This window comes from Miscanthus floridulus, chromosome 4, assembly GCF_019320115.1.
Source record: "Miscanthus floridulus cultivar M001 chromosome 4, ASM1932011v1, whole genome shotgun sequence".
NCBI lineage: Eukaryota > Viridiplantae > Streptophyta > Magnoliopsida > Poales > Poaceae > Miscanthus > Miscanthus floridulus.
Window position 1 is genome coordinate 19470708 of NC_089583.1, and position 23630 is coordinate 19494337.

Sequence of the window (23630 nt, forward strand, 5' to 3'; positions counted from 1 at the left end):
GGAGACAGCCAAGGCGATGATCGGTCGGAGCATGGATGAAAGCTCTAGTTTGGTTTTGGTTAATTGATGAAACCCTAAGTGCTAACCTAGTTTATCAAGATGATTATAAGATAGGTAGCACTACTCCAAGTGATGAAGCAGTGGTGAAGATCATGACAATGGTGATGGCATGGTGATGGTTAAATGCTTAAACTTGGAAAAGAAGAAAGAGAAAAACAAAAGGCTCAAGGCAAAGGTATAAAATGTAGGAGCCATTTTGTTTTAGTGATCAAGACACTTAGTGAGTGTGATCACATTTAGGATAGATAGCCGTACTATTAAGAGGAGTGAAACTCGTATCGGAATGCGGTTATCAAAGTGCCACTAGATGCTCTAACTCATTGCATATGCATTTAGGATCTAGTGGAGTGCTAACACCCTTGAAAATATTTGTGAAAATATGCTAACACATGTGCACAAGGTGTTTGCAGGGTTGAGATGGGTTTGGGTCCCTCTCTCCCTCCCGCCGAGCTTGCTCGGTGGGATTCGGCGCTTTTGGAAAAATGAAATGTCTATTTTCTATTGCGCCAGATGCAAAATTCTTGGTGGTTGGCACACTTGAGCAAGGGTGAAGAAGTTAGAGTTGAAATGGAGTTGGTCGAAATGATGCTGGCATCGGTCTACTAACCGGACGCTGGGTCACTTAGCGACCGGACGCTGAAAGGCTGCGTCCGGTCGAGCTGGCAGAGAGGTCGCCAGTTTCGGTGTTGCACCAGACGCTGGACCTGAGATGCACCGGACGCTGGTTTCTACGTCCGGTCAAACTGACTGGTCTGCACAGTCGCTAGGGTTGAGCACCGGACGCTGGTCTGCGTCTGGTCAAGGTGGACCGGACACGTCCGGTCGAAAAAACATGCCTCGGGGAGCTTACTGGAAACGACCGGACGCTGGGGCTTTAGCGTCCGGTCAGTTTTGACCGGAGCGTCCGGTCAGCTTTGTAGCCATTGAAATCTGACGAACAGCGTTTGAAGCTGGTGACGCGTGGCGTCCATCGGGCGACCAGACGCTGGGGGCCAGCGTCCGGTCGGTATGACCGGAGCGTCCGGTCAGAGCGTGTTTTGCCCAGTGAAGGGGTACAACGGCTCTATTTGATGGGGGCTCTATTTATAGCCCCATGGCCGGCTCATGGGGTAACTCTTGCACATTTTCATTGACATAGCAATCTTCTGAGCTTAGCCAAAGCCCTCCCACTCATCTCCATCATTGATCCATCATCAGTGTGAGATTGGGAGAGAATCCAAGTGCATTGCTTGAGTGATTGCATCTAGAGGCACTTGGTATTCGTGTTACGCTGCGGATTTCGCTTGTTTCTCTTGGTGGTTGCCACCACCTAGACGGTTGAAGCAGCGGTGGAGGATCGGCACGAGTTGGTGATTGTTCGTGGCCATCTCCGGTGATTGTAAGGGGAGTTGTACCTTCCCCAGCGGAGTGTCGAAAGGTAACTCTAGTAAATTGCTCGTGTCATTGAGTTACCTCACTTGTGGGTTGGTTCTTGCGGTGTCCTATCGTGTGGACGAGGTTTGTGAAACACCTCTTAGCCGCCGAACCACCAAGTGTTGGTCGACACAACGGGGACTAGCGTGTTGGCAAGCACGTGAACCTCGGGAGGAAAATCGGTTGTCTCTTATCATTTGCATTCTCCCGGTGATTGGCTTGATCTTCATCTTGTGATTGGTTCATCCCCTACACGGCGGTATAATCATCCTACTTACTTGTTTATATTCTTGCAAACTAGTTGATACAAGCTTTTTAGTGTAATTAGAATTGAGAGCTTGCTTTATTATTTACATTTATCTAGTTGAGCTCTTTGGAGTAGCAAGTTTGTGTCCCTAAGTAATCATTGCAACTAGAATTGTTGGATAGGTGGCTTGCAACCCTTGTAGAGCTAGAGCAAGTTTGCATTACGCTATTTGTCATACTAATCAAATTGCTCTAGTTAATTTGTAGATTTTTAAATAGGCTATTCATCCCCCTCTAGCCATATTAGGACCTTTCAACGGAGGCGTTGGCCAAGTCCCTTGAGGAGCAACGTGCTCTCGAGGGGGAGCTCGACCAGCTTCGCAACATCGCTCAGGTCATCATATCGGAGGTGTTCGGGTTGGTGCCAAGCACCAGCATGACCGCCATCCAACTGGTGGAGGTCCCGGGTGAGGTTTGGGCCCTCATCTCCGATGGGATGTTCTATGGAACGTCAGGGGTTGAAAGGTCCTAATGACTAGAGGGGGGGAATAGCATATTAAAAATTTCTACAACAACACTTAGCAAACTGGTTAGACAATTATGAGGCGAAGCAAGTGTTGTGCTAGCCTACTAAAATTACAAGCCACCTACCACAATTCTAGTTTATATAGTTTCTATCCACACAATAACTATGTCACTACACTAAGTTAGTGTGCTCTCAAAGGTTAACTAAAGAGCCACACTAACCAAACTAACAAGCTCTCACAACTAGCTACACTAAAGAGCTTGATAACTAGTTTACGGTAATGTAAAGAGAGTGAGCAAGATGGTTATACCGCCATATCGAGAAGTGAACCAATCAATCACAAGAATCAATATCAATGAAGACCAATCACCTCGGAATCAAATGATGATATAATAATTTTTTACCGAGGTTCACTTGCTTGCCGGCAAGCTAGTCCTCATTGTGGCGATTCACTCACTTGGAGGTTCACGTGCTAATTGGCATCACACGCCAAACCCTCAATAGGGTGCCGCACAACCAATACAAGATAAGGATCACATAAGCCACAAGCAATCCACTAGAGTACCTTTTGGCTCTCCGCCGGGGAAAGGTCAAGAACCCCTCACAATAACCATGATCGGAGCTAGAGACAATCACCACCCTCCGCTCAATGATCCTTGCTGCTCCAAGCTATCTAGGTGGTGGCAACCACCAAGAGTAACAAGCGAATCCCATAGCGAAACACGAACATCAAGTGCCTCTAGATGCAAACACTCAAGCAATGCACTTGGATTCACTCCCAATCTCACAAAGATGATGAATCTATGATGGAGATGAGTGGGAAGGCTTTGGCTAAGCTCACAAGGTTGCTATGTCAATGCAAATGGACAAGAGTAAGAGCTTGAGCCGGCCATATGGCTTAAATAGAAGCCCCCATGAAATATAGTCGTTGTATCGCTTCACTGGGCACAACACGGGATGACCGGACGCTCCGGTCATATCGACCGGACGTAGGACCCCAGCGTTTGATCGTGCGATGCATGCCATGTGTCCCCTCTCTTCAAATACTGAGCGCCCAATCCCAATGGTCAAGTGATGACCGGACGCACTGCTGTGAAGTGACCGGACACTGGACCTTAGCGTCTGGTCGTTTCTAGTAAGCATCCAGAAGCGAGAAATCACGACCGGACGCGTCCAGTCATGCTCGACCAAACTCACCCAACATCCAGTCACTCTGTGTCTCCTTTGTGCCCTACCACGTCAGCGGGACCGAACGTAGCCCTCCAGCGTCCGATCACTAAGTGACCCAGTGTCCGATCAGAAACCGACGCTAGTGTCTTTGCTGCTTCTACTGACCGGACGCGCCGGTCCTTCCGAGACCAGCATCTGGTCACTCACAGTGACCTCCATCTTTTCTGTATAGGGCGCCGGTGGTACCATCGGACTGTCCGCACTCTACAGGCGAACACTCCACCGGTGAAGTATCTTACCCTTGCTCAAATGTGCCAACCACCAAGTGTATCACCTTGTGCACATGTGTTAGCATATTTTCACAAATATTTTCAAGGGTGTTAGCACTTCACTAGATCCTAAATACATATGCAATGAGTTAGAGCATCTAGTGGCACTTTGATAACCGCATTTCGATACGAGTTTCACCCCTCTTAATAGTATGGCTATCGATCCTAAATGTGATCACACTCACTAAGTGTATTGATCACCGAAACAAAATGGCTCCTACAATTTATACCTTTGCCTTGAGCCTTTTGTTTTTCTCTTTCTTCTTTTCAAGTCCAAGCACTTGATCATTGCCATGGCATCGCCATCATCATGTCATGATCTTCATTTGCTTCACAACTTGGATTGTGCTACCTATCTCATGATCACTTGATAAACTAGGTTAGCACTTAGGGTTTCATCAATTCACCAAAACCAAACAAGAGCTTTCAAGGGTGCTAACGTCGGTGGCGACACACCACCCAGACCTAGACTTCGTCGCCATCTATAGCGGGTACGCCGATGGCTAGAGCCTGGACACCATCCATGCACTCGGGGAGAGCTTGCTGCCTCACGCAAAAGTTGGTGGCAGAGCAAGTCTCCGCGTAATGGGTGATGGAGGTTCATCGTGCGAACACGGCTGAAGGCATGGGCTAGGAGGATGCCACCCAGCCTATAGATGGAGTGGAGCCCGAGTCTGAAGTAGACATCATGCCGCCTCCAACCGAGCTAAACGTCGTCCAGCCAAAGAGTGAGTAGCCCCTATCTTCATCGGTCGCGCCGACAGCCGATGCTGCTGGGCAGCCACAATAGCATGTAAAGTAGAAACAAGCAATATGTGTAAGGGATAAGTTCATGGGGGAGTCCCCATGTAAATGTTTTTGTGTATCCATGAATACAGCAACTTTGTTTCTGTGATGAATCACTTCGTTCGGGGAAGCTTGTCCCATTCGTTTCTTGTTTTTACCCTAGCATAGCTCTATTTTTATTCTTTCTTTTTCGCACCTGCCCGTTCATCCTATAGGCTGCAACCTTAAGAGCTCGAGCATGGCATGCAAGGCTCAGCTGCTGGTAACCATAGGTAGTGGCGGGGTGCGATCGGTCGGAATGTTTAAAGCAAAGTCACGTAAGGTAATTAAAGGAACGGACTACCCTTTTCTTCGGATAAAAAAGCATTTACCATATGATAGTAAAAAAGAGGGGTGGTATTGCACCCCCGTGGAGCCCCCGAGTGACCCGGGCTGAAAGTGTTCGGGCTGGGGTGCTTTGTAGGAGCAAACGTTGAATGAAATAAAGTGGTGAAAAGGTCGAGATAGCGGACTAGAGGGGGTGAACAGTCCTTTCTAAAATTAATTACGTCAGCTAATCGAAACAAGTGTGGAATTATAACTATCGATCTAGCCAAGACTACACCCCTCTATCTATATTCACTAGCACCTTTCAAAGATACTAAATAGCAACAAAGGTGTCGGGCTAGCTAGAGCTCTCCTAACCAATTCTAGAAGCAAGGTCACACAAACCTATGCCACTAGTACTTTAAGCGACAAGGGAGCTCCTACACATGCTAGTAAGCAAAAGCACAAAGCCAACTAAGCTTACTAGCAATGCTCAATAACAAGGCAACCAATGTCAAATTAGAGAGCGCAATTACTTAGCTACACAAACCAAGCAATGTGACTAACAAGGTTACGCAAACCAAATTAGCCACGCAAGGGAGCTACTTCTATGCTACACAAGCAAGAAGGTAACTAGTAGCTACACAAGCTAACTAATTACAAGAGCAACTACACAAGCTTAATATGTATAAAAGTAATTGCAAGCTTGTGTAATGGGGATGCAAACCAACGGGAAGAACAAGGTTGACACGATGATTTTTCTCCCGAGGTTCACGTGTTTGCCAACACGCTAGTCCCTGTTGTGTCGACCGCTCACTTAGTGGTTCGACGGCTAATTAGAATCACCCGCTAAGCCCGCACGTCGAGCACCGCAAGAACCTACCCCGAAAGTGAGGGTAGCTCAATGACACGCTTTACTAAAGTTGTTCTTCGCGGCTCCCGTGGGGTGAGCACAATCCCCTCACAAAGCACTTCTCCAGAGTGCCGCACAAGCTTCTTGTGGGCTTCCACGAAGACCACCACCAGGCCATCTAGGATGTGGCAACCTCCAAGAGTAACAAGCACCACCAGCTTGCAACTCGATCACCTAGTGCCACTCGATGCAACCTCACGATGCAATCGCACTAGAATCGCTCTCTCACACAATCGAATGATCACTATCAAGTGTATGTGAGATGGAGGGCTCCTAAGCACTCTCATGCATGGACACTAAGTCCCCCAAGGTGCTCAACTCTAGCCATGGCCAAAGGCCGCATCTATTTATAGCCCTAAAGGCTAAACTAGCCATTACCCCTTCACTGGACAACTATCGGGTCGACCGGATGCTCCGGTCGTGTTGACCGGACGCTGGACCTCAGCGTCCGTTCGCCTGATGACAGCCATGTGTCACCTACGTTCAACAGCATTCTTCTAATCTCAACGGTCATCTTCAGACTGAATGCAGTAGCTTCAACTGACCAGATGCTGGACCCTCAGCGTCCGGTCGTTTACAGTAAGGTACCGATCTCAACCGGACACATCCGGTTAGTCATGATCGGACATAGCCCCAGCGTCCGGTCACTCTCCAGCGACACTGCTTCGTCCGACAACAGGACCAGACACTGCCTCCAACGACCGGTCACTTTCAGAGCCAGCGTCCGATCGACAGACCGACGCTGCACGCTGACTGCCACTACTGACCGGACGCTGAGCCTCAATGTCCGGTCACTGCGTGACCAGAGTCCGGTCCACTTTGTGAGACCCTTTCTCATCTCCGTTTCTTCATCGAGTTGATCCACATCAACTCCAACTTCATCTCCTTTGTAAATGTGCCAACACTACCAAGTGTATACCACTATGTGTATGTGTGTTAGCTTTTCACAATCATTTCCCAAAGGATGTTAGCCACTCAACTTATCACGTCACTCAATCCTAGCGACGATGCATAGTTAGATCACTCGAGTGGCACATAGATGACCGATATGCAAACAAGTTTGCTCCTCTTGATAGTACGGCCATCTATCCTAAACCCGGTCATAAACTTCTCTACACACCTATGACCGGTGAAATGAAATGCCCTAGGTTATACCTTTGCCTTGCGCATTCTATTCCATCTCCCCCAATGTCGATGCAACACATGCACCAACACGATCAACAATGATATGATCCACTTCATATCATCATGTGATCATATTGGTTCATCGATCTTGACTTCACTTGCTTTTCACCATTGCCTTCGTCCATCGGCGCCAAGTCTTGCTCAAGCTTCATCGCCACGCGATCCATCACTCCAAAGCCTCCGACTTGTCCTTCACGCTTGCAACCGGTCCATCAAGCTAAGTCTTGTCTTGATCTTCTCCACCTTGATCACATGACTCAATGTCATGTCTCATGTGCAATGAGCTCCTTCATCATCACATGTGTGAGCTTTGCAACATCTCTAAGCCATTTTCACCTTCATGGCATATGTTGCTCACACACATGTACCTGTGGACTAATCACCTGTGTATCTCATATAAACACAATTAGTCCACATAGGTTGTCACTCAATTACCAAAACCACACAAGGACCTTTCAATCTCCCCCTTTTTGGTAATTGATGACAACTCTACAAAGATATGGAAATTAAGCTCTTTTGGATTCATGTTGCTTGCCCAAGCAATTTTACCATGTGTAAATGATTTTGAACAAGTACCATAAACCCGAGATGGTAGTATTAGCTCCCCCTACATATGTGCTAGAGTGTTTGATTTGAAGCTCGCACATATGCATAGATTAAAATTGTGGGAGAGTAATTACTACTAAATGATGCTAAGGTGTCTAGAATAAACCTTTGAAGTGTGTACCAATCGGAGTTGCACCTTTAAGTTCATCCTTAGCACCATGGTTAGCTAGATATCACTTGGAAATAAAAACACTAGATACCTTATGAGATCAATATTAAAAGCAAGGTACTAGCATTACTTGAAAAGCATACCAAGTGTCTAGCTATCATCCTATGCATGCTAGTTATCAAATCATTATTCAAGTTCTACAACTAGCATACACCACACAAGCATGCATATTGAATTTGAAAGCTTATGCAATGCAAGCAAGCACATGAATATGCACATATCAAATGCAATCAATCAAAGTTCATGAGCTTGCTCCCCCTACTTTTGTGCTTCTCTTGTCCAAAAAATTTTGATCCATCTCTTTTCTTCAATGTTGCTCCATCTTTGTCCATATCCATGTCCAACCTCTACTTCTTTGAGCTTTTATATCTTATCTCTCCCCCTTGTATAATCTCATTCTCAAAGCTTTCATATCTTTGTACAATCTCTCCCCCTTTGTCATCAATTTTCATAAAAAGGTGAGCTTCTCGTTGATGCAAAGGTATATGTTTGGGGTAGATGGTTGAGGCTTGAATCTTATATTTTTGATGGACATCACTTGATTGTTGGAATGACACCAATTGTAGATACCACTTGTAACTCATACCACTTGTATCTTGTGTAAGGCTTTTTGAGATACCACACATAGGATCTTTGATCTCGATACCAATTTGTGTGACACCTCCCCCTATATGATAGCATGGGTCATCCATTTGATATACTTGACCTCTTGTAGGTGAGGGATGCATTCTTTATTTGATGATCACTTAAAGTTGAGGATCACTTGTGGAACCATTTTCTTGCATGATTGATATTATGTGTAGATGTGATATCACTTGGAAGAATCTTCTAGTATGGAACCACTTGTTGGAGTTTTCAATAAAAATCATTTCTTGAATATTTGCTATCTTTATGAGTACCACTTATAGGATATCACTTGTGAGTTGATCTAGACATCATTTATAGATTCTTGATAAAATACTTGAGTCTAGATACCATTTAAAACAAACAAAGTAGATATACATTTGCATTGTTGTCTTGTGCTTGTACTCTTATCACTATCATGAGCTTCTATGATTGACTTGAACTAAATTGATTTGCCTAAGCTTCCAAGTCCGATTTGAACCAATGACAAGCTTCTTCACACCTCTTGCAAGGGTTATCTTGCCAATGTTGTACTTGTCACTTGTTAGCAATCCAAATTGAGTCAAGTATTTAGGTTCACTAGCTTATGAACAAATTCATGTACTAACCACTAGATCAAGTAATCATTCAAGCAATAGTGGTAGGCTATGAATGTAAACATTTTAATTGTTATGCATGATCCTATGAAATATGTACTATATGCACTAACCGCATACTAGTAAGGGATGAAATGATCATGCACATTACAATGATACCTTTGCTATGTTGGAGTAGAGGATAGTCACATAGATTTTAATTCATTACTCCAATAGCAATGTGAAGTCCAATTATAAGCTTGGTGAAGACCAATAGATACCATGTTGAATTTCACTCTTCACCCATATGAAATGAATACCACTTATGATCAAGTGCACTTTCTTGTTATGGTTGGCTTGCTTTATCTTTTGATCTTTGCTTGCATAAGAGCATCAATTTGAGAATGCCACTTGAAATATCATGACTAGCCCTCTTTTGGGTGTTGCTTGCTTTTCTTGATCAACCCTTTTGATTGCTTCAACTAAGCATCTCAAATGTTCCTCGGATCACCACTTCTATGTTAGCCTTCCAAGTACCACACTTGGTTTACCTACGCATAGGTGGCAAGCCCCTACACTAGGGAGAAGTGACCTCTCTCCAAGAATCATTCTTGATACTCACTTGAAATGACTTGATTTGATTGATCCAAGTGATGGACTTAACTTGATGAGTGACCTTGATTCCTTCTTTAAGTCCTTTTCTTTCTACCAAATGATCTCCAATCATATCTAGAACTTAAACTATATCTTCAACTTGAGTTTGATCTTGATCTTCATCTTGAGTATCAAATATGTGCAAAGTGCACTCCACAATCAAATAGCCTTGTACTCTTTTCTTGTCATGCTTATAGATCATCTCAAAATCAAACTTAGGTACCTCAAACACTTGTAAACATATTTCCAACTTGAGGACCTTTCAATCAAAGTGACTCTAGATCAATCCAACATTTGTCACTTTTCTGACAGATTTTGTACCCTTCAAAGAAATAAGCATATCTCCCAAAGTACAAATCCAAATACCATGAAATTTGGTGGAGGTGTGCATTACTAAGTTATCTAGCAGCTGTAAAAATTTGAGCTTCATTTGACTTCTAGATTGCTACCAGATTTCAATTATTCCACCACTGCTATATGTTGAAAACTGCTGCACTATAGCTGACAAGATCTACTCCAAAACCAAAGCATCTCTTATCCATTTTTTATGAAATTTGTATAGCATCTTACACCATAAGTCTAGAGCATGTACACCAATTTTTATGCCAATCCAATAAGTGTTGATTACTCAAACATGGCTAAGATCACAGCTAGCTCCGATTCTCAATTATAAGACAGGTTTCAACAATTGAGCTATACTCCATCAAATGTGAATCAAACTTGAAACTAACTTATTTGAATACTTCCATAAGACATAAATCCATTCAATCCACTTACTAAATATCATCTTATGAACTTATCCAACACAAATCAATTCAAACTTGACTACTAATCAATTATCCATTCAATCATCTCATAGCAAGCAACATTGCATATTTATCCAATTCAATCAACTCATATGCATCCAAATAAAATGATCAACAAGATATATACCTTGATTAGCTCATGATCATCCAACTAGCAAGCTTCAACTCAATTATTTGCAAGTCATCAAATATATCCAATGAATTACCAACAACTTGAATTATAGCACTTGTATATTGATAGCACTTGGACTTCACTCAATTTTCACTTGGCATTGGGTTTGGATGTGTACTAAGCTTCATAAATTGATTCAACACATGATGAACAATGTGAGATCAATTAAATCAAGTCTCCAATGCCGATGGTACCTACACACATTCATCCACTTTTTGATGGTACCCAAACAATTTTGGGTCCTCTTAAGTTAGGAGCAACATACTTAGGCGATGCCTTAGTATGAGTAGCGGGATGTTTTGCAATAGCAACCATAGAGGTACCATCACCATCCTTTCTAAGCATATCATGATCATTAATTAAAATAGGCTTAGAAATTTTACCTAGGGGACATGAATGTGCCATGTGTCTCCTTTTCCGGCATGAGTAGCACTTTCTCTTTGCTTAAGCCTTTTCTTGCTTGCTCATATGGTGCTTCTCATTGCCTTACCTCTCATGGATTGCTTGAGCCTTCTTCTCAAGCTTGGTAAGACACTTAGAGGTAAAGTGTCCCATATTTCCACACTTAAAGCACTTGATGTGAGCATAATCTTTCTTATCATCTTAATTCTTGCTCATCATCTTGTCATCTTGAATTTGCATTGGATGCTTTGCCTTTCCACCCCTTCTTGTTTTCTTCTTTATCATCAAATCACCACCATCTTTATGGTTGATCTTGATTTGAACTTGGGGTGTCTTCTCTTGCTCGACTTATGGCTTTGGTTGAGGCTTTACTTGTTGCTTCACCAATTGCTTGGTTGGGCACATTGAGGTAAGATGACCCCAATTGCGGCACTTGAAGCACTTGACATGCTTTAGCCTCTCTTCTTCTTTCTTCAACTTGAGCTTTTCTTCATTGGGGCAACCATTTGCAAGATGTCCCACTTCATGGCACTTGAAGCACATGAAATGAGAGAGCTTCTCTTGTTCTTGCTTCTTCATCTCTCTTTTATATCTTCTCTTGCCCCATCTTTTGCCCTTGATCTTGCTCTTGTTGAAGCCAATGCCACTTATATCATTTCGGCTTTCTTGATGATTGACTTTGCTAGTCTTGAAGCCAACTCCACTCTTATCACCAAAGTTTCTTTGAGTCTTCAACATATGCTCAAAGGTGACTTGAGAGTTGTAACACCTCTCTAACTTGTTGCTCAATTTCTTCACTTGTTCATTGAGCTCATTGTTCTCCTTCAAAAGGTTAGTCTCACAAGACATAGAAGTAGAACAAGCATCTATATGTGAAGAGCATGGCATATCTAATAAGTCATCACAAGAGGTGGATACATGCTTCTTGCCTACATCACAAGGGTTAACAACATTTTGCAATTTACCATTTGATCCATGTGATGAGCTCTCATTATTTTTAAGTTTCCTTATAAACATTTTAATGAGAGAAGCATGTTTTTCTAATAAATCATCATGAGATGCAAGTAGTGTCTCATGATTCAATTTTAGCTCATCATGTGAAGATTTATAAGCATTAAGTAATTTATTATGTTCTTCACAAGAATTCTTTAGAAATGAGTTTTTATTTTCTAATTTCAATGTTTTAGCTTTCCTATTTTCTAAAGACATGGTCATGCTAGTAAGTCTACTAACAAGCTCATCATATGAATCAACATGATCAACCACATTATCATTTGATACCTTGGTGTCACCTTGTGACATGAGACAATATGGTGTAGTTGGAGAGCATGTAGTAGCATCTTCATCATGGCTTGAGCATGAACCATCATCACCATCAAGTGTGCATAGGGTAGCATCATCACTTGCAACACTTGTGGCATCATCATCAACCTTGTCAAGTGAACTTGTGGTAGATCGATCATCATCATCATTTGACCATGAGGTGGAGCAATCTTCCACAATCACCAAATTGTGATCATGCTTGACACACTCATGCGCCTCCTTCTTAGGCTCACCCTCCTTCTTGAATTTACCATCATCCCATGTGGAGGAATCACCGTAGAAGGCTTGGAGCGCTAACCACATATCATGAGCATTCTCCAAGTCCCACACACGTCTAAAAACATCGTCATGTAAAGCACACGTTAGATAATAGAGAGCACGATGATCAAGTTGTAAGCAATCCTCTTGTGCTTGGGTTAGGTTGTTCTTATCCAAAGCGTCATGAGAAAAACCAACAACAATGATCCACCATGCCTTGGGACCCAATTCACGGAAATGATCAAGCATATGACGTTTCCACCGTGCATAGTGTGTGCCATCAAAAATGTGTGTCACAAACAACTTCTAGCCCAAAGTTCGCCATCCTCTCGGGTCGGTGAAGACCACAAATGAGAGACCGGGCTCTGATACCAATTGAAAAGGTCGAGATGGCGGACTAGAGGGGGGTGAATAGTCCTTTCTAAAATTAATTACGTTGGCTAACCGAAACAAGTGCGGAATTATAACTATCGGTCTAGCTAAGACTACACCCCTCTATCTATATTCACTAGCACCTTTCAAAGATACTAATTAGCAACAAAGGTGCCGGACTAGCTAGAGCTCTCCTAACCAATTCTAGAAGCAAGGTCACACAAACCTATGCCACTAGTACTTTAAGCGATAAGGGAGCTCCTACGCATGCTAGTAAGCAAAACCACAAAGCCAACTAAGTTTACTAGCAATGCTCAATAACAAGGCAACCAATGCCAAATTAGAGAGCGCACTTACTTAGCTACACAAACCAAGAAATATGACTAACAAGGTTACGCAAACCAAATTAGCCACGCAAGGGAGCTACTTCTATGCTACACAAGCAAAAAGGTAACTAGTAAGCTACACAAGCTAACTAATTACAAGAGCAACTACACAAGCTTAATATGTATAAAAGTAATTGCAAGCTTGTGTAATGGGGATGCAAACCAACGGAAAGAACAAGGTTGACATAATGATTTTTCTCCTGAGGTTCACGTGTTTGCCAATACGTTAGTTCCTGTTGTGTCGACCGCTCACTTGGTGGTTCGGCGGCTAATTAGCATCACCCGCTAAGCCCGCACATCGGGCGCCGCAAGAACCTACCCCGGAAGTGAAGGTAGCTCAATGACACGCTTTACTAAAGTTGCTCTTCGCGGCTCCCACGGGGCGAGCACAATGCCCCTCACAAAGCACTTCTCTAGAGCGCCGCACAAACTTCTTGCGGGCTTCCATGGAGACCACCACCAGGCTGTCTTGGAGGTGGCAACCTCTAAGAGTAACAAGCACCACCGGCTTGCAACTCGATCACCTAGTGCCACTCGATGCAACCTCATGATGCAATCGCACTAGAATCGCTCTCTCACACAATCGAATGATCACTATCAAGTATATGTGAGATGGAGGGCTCCTAAGCACTCTTAAGCATGGACACTAAGTCCCCCAAGGTGCTCAACTCTAGCCATGGCCGAAGGCCGCTTCTATTTATAGCCCCAAAGGCTAAACTAGCCGTTACCCCTTCACTGGGCAACTGTCGGGTCGACCGGATGCTCTGGTCGTGTTGACCGGACGCTGGACCTCAGCGTCCGATTGTCCGATGACAACCACGTGTCACCTGCGTTCAACAGCATTCTTCTGATCTCAACGGTCATCTTCAGATTGGACGCAGCAGCTTCAACTAACTAGACGCTGGACCCTCAGCGTTCGGTCGTTTACAGTAAGGTACCGACCCCGACCGGACATGTTCGGTCAGTCGTGATCAGACGTAGCCCCAGCATCCGGTCACTCTCTAGCGACACTGCTTCGTCCGACAACAGGACCGGACACTACCTCCAGCGTCCGGTAAATTTCAGAGCCAGCGTCCAGTCCACAGACCGACGCTGCACGCTGACTGCCACTACTGACCGGACGCTGAGCCTCAACGTCCGGTCACTGCATGACCAGAGTCTAGTTCACTCTGTGAGACCCATTCTCATCTCTGTTTCTTCACCGAGTTGATCCACATCAACTCCAACTTCATCTCCTTTGTAAATGTGCCAACACTACCAAGTGTACACCACCATGTGTATGTGTGTTAGCTTTTCACAATCATTTCTCAAAGGATGTTAGCCACTCAACTTATCACGTCACTCAATCCTAGCGACGATGTAAAGTTAGATCACTCGAGTGGCACATAGATGACTGATATGCAAACAAGTTTGCTCCTCTTGATAGTATAGCCATTTATCCTAAACTCGGTCATAAACTTCTCTACACATCTATGACCGGTGAAAGGAAATGCCCTAGGTTATACCTTTGCCTTACGCATTCCATTCCATCTCCTCCAATGTCGATGCAACACATGCACCAATATGATCAACAATGATATGATCCACTTCATATCATCATGTGATCATATTGGTTCATCGATCTTGACTTCACTTGCTTTTCACCATTGCCTTCGTCCATCGGTGCCAAGTCTTGCTCAAGCTTCACCGCCACGCGGTCCATCACTCTAAAGCCTCCAACTTGCCCTTCACGCTTGCAACCAGTCCATCAAGCCAAGTCTTGTCTTGATCTTCTCCACCTTGATCACATGACTCAATGTCATGTCTCATGTGCAATGAGCTCCTTCATCATCACATGTGTGAGCTTTGAACATCTCTAAGCCATTTTCACATTCATGGCATATGTTGCTCACACATATGTACCTGTGGACTAATCACCTGTGTATCTCATATAAACACAATTAGTCCACCTAGGTTGTCACTCAATTACCAAAACCACACAAGGACCTTTCAAGTGGTAAGACCGAATTTTTAGGGGAAGAAACGACGTAACTGTTCGATGTTCCAAGTGTTGGTGAGAATGTCGCCATTGTCGTCCTTCATTCGGTAGGCGCCCGATTGGATCACTTCGGTCACCATATAGGGTCCTTCCCAAGGCGGAGAGAGTTTGTTTTTCTCTTTGGTTGATTGAGTCCTTTGAAGCATGAGGTCTCTGACCTTGAGGATCCTTCCTCTGATTTTCCTCTCATGGTACCTGCGGAGAGTCTGCTAGTAGCGAGCGGACTGGATGATGGTTGTCTCGCGGGCCTCCTCAAGTAGGTTGACCGTGTCTTGTTGAGCCTCCGTGGCTTGGTTGCGGTCGAAGGCCTTCACTCTTGGGGCGCCATGGTCAAGGTCAGAGGGCAGCACTGCTTTAGCTCTGTAAGCCAGGAAGAAGGGTGTGAACCCTATGGATCGGTTCGGGGATGTTCTCAGGCTCCAGAGGATCACTGGGACCTCTATGACCCATCGCCCGGCGTACTTGTTGAGTCGGTCAAAAATGTGTGGCTTGAGTCCTTGGAGGACCATGCCATTGGCACGCTTGACCTGATCATTGGTACATGGATGTTCGACCGAGGCCCAGTCGATCCTGATGCTGTATCCATCACTAAAGTCCAGGAACTTCTTCCCGGTGAAGTTAGTTTCATGGTCAATGATGATATAGTTAGGAACACCGAACCGGTAGATGATGTTGAGGAAGAACTTGACTGCCTCTTCCGAGCGGATGTTGGTGATGGGCTTGGCCTCTATCCACTTGGTGAATTTATCGACCACTATGAGTAGGTGAGTGAAGTCGCCCGAGCCCTTTTTGAGGGGTCCTACCATGTCGAGGCCCTAGACCACGAACGGTCAGGTGATAGGGATGGTTTGAAGCTTCTGTGCCGATAAGTGCATTTGCCGAGCATAGAACTGGCATCCCTCACACCTGTGGATGACCTCCTCTGCATCTCATAGCGCGGTAGGCCAGTAAAAACCTTGGCAAAAGGCTTTTCTAACCAGCGACCTCGGGGCCGCATGATGTCCACATATTTCAGCATGGACCTCGAGGAGGAGCTATTTTCCTTGGTCGTCTGGGACACACTTCATGAGCACTCCCGATGGACTTCGTTTGTAGAGTTTGTTACCAATCACGATGAATGTCTTGGTGCATTGAGCGATCCATCGCGCTTCAGTCCTTTCAGGTGGAAGAACCTCCTCAAGGAGGTAGACGAGTAACGGCGCTCGCCAGTCAGCTTGGTTGAGTGTCACCACGGTGACATCGGCAGGCGACGTCGTCATGGAGGTACTAGGGTTGAAGCCCCCGAGCACTGGGTTGGCATCAGGGTGTGTCTGGATCAGACCTTCTAGGATGCAGGCAGATAATTCATGAAGGTCATTGATGAAGACCCTGTCTAGAGATAGAACCTGCCTAACAGCCAATTTTGAGAGAAAATCGGTGGTGGCATTGTCCTTTCAGGGGACATGGTGTAGCTCGATCCCTTGGAATCTGTCCTCGAGCTTACGCACCTCTTGGCAGTATGCTACCATGAGGGGGCTTTTATAAGAGGACTCCTTCATGACTTGGTCGATGACCAGCTCTGAGTCGCCGTGAACGTAGAGTCACGTAGCACCGAGCTCGATGGCGATGCATAGTCTGTTGATGAGGACCTCGTATTCTACGGTGTTGTTTGAGGCCAAAAAATGAAGGCAGATGGCGTAGCAGAGCCTACTCCCATCTAGGGAGATTAGAACCACTCCAGCCCCTAAGCTAGGCACCATTATGGACCTGTCGAAGTACATCATCCAGTACTCATGGGTGACGTCCAAAGTCGGTAGCTGGACCTCCATCCATTCGGCGATAAAATCTGCAAGAGCCTGAGACTTGATAGCGGTATGGGGGATATACCTGATGTCGTGGCCCATTAGCTTGAGTGCCCACTTGGAGATTCATCCTGCGGCATCGTGGTTGCAGATGATGTCTCCGAGCGGGTATGAAGTGATGACCGAGACTTCATGGTCGGTGAAGTAGTGCAGGAACTTCCAGGTTGCCATCAACACGGCGTATAAGAGTTTTTGCACCTAGGGGTACTAGACCTTGGGGTCGATGAGTACCTCCCTGACAAAGTATATGGGTTGTTGGACCTTAAGCTAGTGTCCTGACTCCTCCCTTTCAACGACTAGGGCAGCGCTTACCACGTGGTTGCTTGCCATGACGTAGAGGAGGAGGGGTTCTCCCCGTTTGGGAGCGATAAGAATTGGGGCTGATGTTAGAGATGCTTTGAGGCTCTCCAAAGCCTATTGTGCTTCCTCAGTCTAGACAAAAGCGTCCATCTTTTTGAGAAGCTTGTAGAGCGGCATCCCCCGTTCACCGAGCCAGGAGATGAATCGGCTTAGGACGGCCAAATAGCCAGTGAGCCTCTATACGCCCTTGACATTGCATATAGGGCCCATGTTGGAAATGGCCATGATTTTTTTGGGGTTGGCCTTGATGCCGCGTTTAGACATGATGTATCCAAGCAGCTTCCCCTTCAGAACCCTAAAATCACACTTTTTGGGATTCAATTTGATGTTGAACCTTCAGAGGTTCATGAACGTCGCGGCCAAGTTTGTGATCAGGTCGCAAGCTTGAGCCGTTTTGACCACTATGTCATCAACATAGACGGCGATTGTTGGTTTTGGCCACTTGACTTGGTCAGGCTGATCGAGCGGGTCGATTTGATCGGTGAAGCATTGCTGCATTCACCGTTGATAGGTGGCGCCAATGTTCTTTAGACCAAAAGGCATGGTTACATAACAGTACGAACCATATGGGGTGATGAACGAAGTCATGAGCTAGTCATACTCTTTCATCATGATCTAGTATTTGCCTGAGTAGGCATCCATAAAGGAGAGGATCACGCATCCTGAGGTGGAGTCGACTATCTGGTCTATGCGTGGTAGAGGAGAGTGATCCTTCGGACATGCCTTGTTGAGGCCAATGTAATCAACACATATTCTCCATTTCCTGGTCTTCTTTCTGATAAGAACAGGATTAGCAAGCCAGTCGGAGTGGTATACCTCCTTGATAAATCTGTCTGCCAGGAGTTTGGTGACCTCCTCGCCTATGGCCCTGCACCTCTCGTCATCAAAGCGACGTAGACATTGCTTGGTGGACTTCGAGCCTAGGATGAGGCATAGTGCATGCTCGGTGACATCCCATGGTATGCCTAGCATGTTAGAAGGTTTCTATGCAAAGACATCATGATTGGCGCGTAGAAAGTCAGCAAGCTCGCATTCCTATTTGGCTGGGAGCTGGGTCCCGATCCGCACCATCTTGGTAGGGTCAGTGGGGTCGATCCCCACCGCCTTAGTTTCCTCGAGTGGGCGGAAGGTAGTCAAGGAGGTTGACTTGTTACAGTCGGGGACTGCTAGGGTCAACAACTCCCCAAGCCGTGGGAGCTCAGAAGAGTTGATGACGACGGTGGCAAGCTCGTAATGGTTGCGGTCGCATGTGTAGGCGTGCGAGAAGGTGCTACCTACAGTGATGACACCATTCAGTCCCATCATCTTCAACTTCAGGTAGGTGTAGTTGGGGACTGCCATGAACTTGGCATAGCATGGCCACCCCAAGATGGCGTGGTAAGACCCCAAGAAGTCCACCTCGAAGGTAAGCACCTCTGAGCGGAAGTTGGCTCGGTCGCCAAATGTGACGGGCAGGTTGACCTGCCCGAGCGGGTACACCTGCACTCCTAGGATCATGCTGTGGAAGGGAGAGCTCGCTAGATGGAGCTCCAACTAGGGGATGCGCATGGCATCGAGGGTGTCAACATAGAGGATGTTAAGGCCACTGCCTCCATCCATCGGCACCTTGGTGAGACACTTCTTGCGGACGATGGAGTCAACGACGAGTAGGTAGCGACCTGGTCTGGCAATGTGTGAGGGATGGTCCCTCTGGTCAAAGGTGATCAGAGATTCCGACTAGCGAAGGAAGGAGGGGATGGCCGTCTCGATGGCACACGCCTCTCTGTAGCACACTTTGTGCTGGAGCTTGGAGTGGACGACATCAGATCCCTCAAAGATCATGATGCATTCCTCGAGGTCAGGAAAACTGTCCCCATCCTTGCCTGCTGCACCTCCTTTCTTGGCTGCTGCCTCCTTGCCCTTTCCTTCTTTTGGCCTGCCGGCCTATCATAGGAAGTGCTTGAGGAGCTCGCAGTCCTTGTAGAGGTGTTTAACGGGGTAAGCATGGTTGGTGCATGGGCTATCCATGAGCTTGTCGAAGTGGTCAGGCTGGCCCTACTAGGGCTGCTTGCCCACATGATCAGCTACGGTGAGTTGGCTGATCGGCGCCAATCCTTCTTGTTCTTTTTGCCCCTCTGTGTGGAGGGGCCCTCGTCTTGATCCTCGTGCTTGGCCTTGCCCTTGTCCTAACCTCCATTGAAGACCGCTCCGACCGCCTCCTCGCTGGAGGCGTGGTTCATGGCGACGTCGAGCAGGTCACGGGTGGTTCGAGGCTTCAGGCAACCAAGCTTGTGGATCAGGGACTCATAGGTTGTCTTGGAGAGGAATGCACTGATGACGTCTGCATCGACGACATCAGGAAGGGAGTTGCATCGCTTTGAGAACCTACGAATGTAATCCTGCAAAGACTCATTGAGCTCCTACTAGCAGCTCTTGAGGTCCTAGGAGTTCCTAGGGTGGGCATAGGTCCCCTAGAAGTTCCTGACAAAGACCCTCTTGAGGTCCGCCCAGTCACGGATGCTGTCGTGCAGGAGGAATTTGAGCCGTGCTCGAACATGTTCCCCCACGTAGATGGGGAGGTACTAAATGATGAAGTGGTCATCATCCACTCCTCTGGCTCGGTAGGCAAGCCGAAAGTCTTCAAGCCATATACTAGGGTTTGTCTCCCTGGTATACTTGGTGATATTAGTAGGCGATCGGAAGCACTGCGGGAACGACGCTCTCTGGACGCACCGGGCAAAGGCTCATGGTCCCGGGCCATCCGGACTAGGACTCCGGTCAGCGACCACACCTAGGGTGCATCTCACCGGTCCCCTCGATGGTCTGATTAGGGCCTGTGTTGCCTGCTCTCATCGTCGCTCGGTGGATGTCATCATCATGCTAGGCCCGTCGCCGGTTGCTGATGACGTTGCGAGCGTCTTGGTTTGGCCCGAGGCATTTGCGCACAGGTGGTCGGTGTGGAGTAGGCACCGAGGTCAGGTCGTGGCGCAGCTATGGCCTCCTGTTCCATGCCCGGCGGCTGTAGCGGCGAGCGGGTGGAGCGATCCGTCTGGTGCGTCCTCGCCCCCCTGGTAGAGAGAGGGGCCGTAAGTCGGTGTCGCGACGTGGAGCTCTCCACCTATTGAACAGCGGTGGTATCCACTAGTTCCCGAAGGTTCCGGTGGACCACCTGCTCCTGTGGGTCGACAGGCTCAGAAAGGTCGTGCAGAAGCATCGCCGCCGCGGTGATGTTCTGAGCAGTCCGAGCGAACTGTGGGGGATCGTTTCCCCCATCCATGATGTTGCGCTGGACCTAGCGGGTGCGACCCCGGGCGCCGCTCGTCGGGTTACACGCATGGGGCGCAGCGTGCTGCACCGAGCACAATGGCACATGTGGCGACTAGTTCTGCCGCCTTTGTTGTAGCTCCTCACTGTGCTCCGGTGCACACGTGAGGGCCTCCGCGCGAGGGTCCGGAGGGGTGTGGGTCTGTAGAGACTCCGCCCCCACCGGCGGCTGTCCTAGAGCGTCCGCCATAGCGCACTCCTGGGATAGAGGGTGGCTGGGTGCCATGACGTCGCCGATGCTGGAGCCGTCGCTCTCAACATCTTCATCCATGAGGTCGTGAAAAGAGACAGGAGCGTAGCTCGCCATCTCCATGAATTCGGATATGAGAGGGGGCGGCGTCAGCATCCTTCGGAGCCCCCGAGCGTACGCGTCCGCGGGGGATGCGAGGCTATAGGGGAACCGGTCGCATGGCGGTCATGGCAGGGACAACGGGGTCTCTCTGGAGAATCGGTGGAAAATAGTAAATAGCGAGTAAATAACAGTATGTACATTACTTACAGTGGGGTTTGAGCCTAGCGTAGGCTCGGAGCGAAGCGCAGGCGCCTCATCGTTGAGGTCACCGGGAGTTCTGGAGCCGACAGAGGGTGCCCCTCCGATGGGCACTAGAACAAGTGCCTTCTTGTGAAGGCGAAGCACGCCGAGCTGGTCGGCGACGAAGTCTAGGCTTCTAAAGAGGAAGGCTTGGGACGGCTCGAAGATGGGCGAAACCCACATCCCAATAGGTGGGAGTGCGGGAAACTCCAGCGAGGCAAAGCGAGTCGTATCGCTTGAGCCCGCCATGCTGAAGTTTGCAGAAAGGTGGGCCATCCGATGACCAAAGTCGTGAATGTACGACGTCTTCCCCACGGACGACGTCAATTGTCGGTGCAGAAAGTGACCAACACCTAAATATTTGTAGTTTTGTCGTTCGTTGTGATCGGATGTAGCCTAGCACTCAATGACACATGGTTTATACTGGTTCAGGCAACGTGCCCTACGTCCAGTTTGAGTCGGTCGGTGACTTTATTCCTAAGCCTAGGTGCTCGAAGTTTGTTATGGGGTTACAAACAAGAGGGAGTAAGATGGGGGGTGCAAGAGGTCTGGTCAGACTCTGGACCAAAGGGCCAAGAGAGACGGGAGCTCCTGCATGCGCTAAGTGTTCGAACGCTAGTTTTTCGTTGGAATCGTTGGATGGTCGTTCGACTCGTTCGTGAATCAATTCTGGCGGTCGAATCGTCCCCCTTTTGAAGGGAGCGCATCCTCTTTTATAGATGAAGGGGATGGCTTTATAAGAGAGAGTGAGAGAAAGAGTGCGTGTGTGCTACCTAGTCTTATTACCCATGCCATTGGGTACAAGATGGTTTGTCGGTGCCCACAACACTGTTGATGTTCAGATGCATGTGGTAGGCTCCATCGTCTTCTTCTGGTATGACAGATGTTGGTGTCTACCATACTGTAGGATAAATATCGACGCCCACATCATTATTCATGTTCTGACATATCTAGAAGGTTGCGGTGCATCCTTCTGACACAGCTTGATAGTACTATCCTGCAGGTGTGTAGAGTACGACCCTTGATATTGCGGTTGGTTAGAGCGCCCTGCCTTACTTGCTCTGTCTATTTCTTGGGTCTCCACCGGGTGGGCATCCTCGGTCGGTCATTCCCCAGTCGGCTCTAGCCTCCTAGTCGAAGAAGAGCTATAAGCAGAGGTTCGATGTACTGTCGGTTGGAGAAGCGAGTCGGAGTCGAAAGCGATCGTCGTTTCTCCTTGGCCAGGCCTTCCGGTCGGAGAGGTGGACTAGAGTTAGAAGGCGCCAAAGTCAGAGGTGGGCTGGCCAGGCCTTCTAGTCGGAGAGGCGGGCCGAAGTCAGAAGCGAGCGCCGTTCCTCCTTGGCCAAGCCTTCCGGTCAGAGACGCAGGTCGGAGTGGGAAGCGAGCGCCAGAGTCGGAGGCGAGCTAGCCAAGCCTTCTAGTCGGAGAGGTGGGCCAAAGTCAGAAGCGAGCGTCGTTCCTCCTTGGCTAGGTCTTCCGGTCAGAGAAGTGGGCCGGAGTCGGAAGCGAGTGTTGTCCTCTACTGCTAGGCCTTTCGGTCGGAGACTAGATCGCCCTTCTGGCATGTCGTTTTAGGTTTTCAGGCCGACCCAGGAGTTGCGCGTCGTTCGCAACATCATCTGCTGGGCCGAGCTTTTGCTGGGAAGCAGGTCCATGAGGGACCCCGGGTTTATGAACCCGACACAAATACTATTCACTTGAACTCCACAAGATATATGTCTTGGACCCCTATAATAGTATGACCGAAGAAAAAACAAAGCCCTAATACACTCTACGTCAAGTGTCTCGAAGCACCAAGCTACACTAGACCCTATAGACTCTTTATATGCCACTTTATCAATCTAAACATTTTCAGAACCATAATAACGTTCTTGTGACTTAGCCAATGTGTTGATCCAATACACATTAATCATAAATACTTGTACTCATCAATCACCAAAACTGCTGAAGTTAGGGCATAAATGAGTTCACCCACCAAACCAAGATGATTTCAAATGAAAAAGATAACAAACTACAAATTTATACCACTCTTGGAGTTCTATGATTTTCATATATGAGCTAATATGGAAAACTTCTGATTTTAAAGACATGCCACGCATAAAATAGATATCACGTCCTTCAAAATCAAAATCACCAAATTCAATCCACCTTTCGAAATTGCGAGATCTTGCTAAGTAGCAAGGGGAGTATGAGTACATTTATGTAAATTTATTTAGGAAATTATTTAATAAAATATATTAAAATAATAATAAAAATGATGATTCTTTATGCTTCT

General features: G+C 47.0%; 1 protein-coding gene across 1 annotated transcript; it reads right to left on the reverse strand.

Annotated features, from left to right (window-relative positions):
• Nucleotides 1-18555: 18555 nt before the first annotated feature.
• Nucleotides 18556-19017, reverse strand: LOC136548189 (uncharacterized). The gene has a single exon (XM_066539800.1). It carries the CDS (start codon nucleotides 19015-19017, stop codon nucleotides 18556-18558), a length of 462 nt encoding a protein of 153 aa, XP_066395897.1.
• Nucleotides 19018-23630: the final 4613 nt, after the last annotated feature.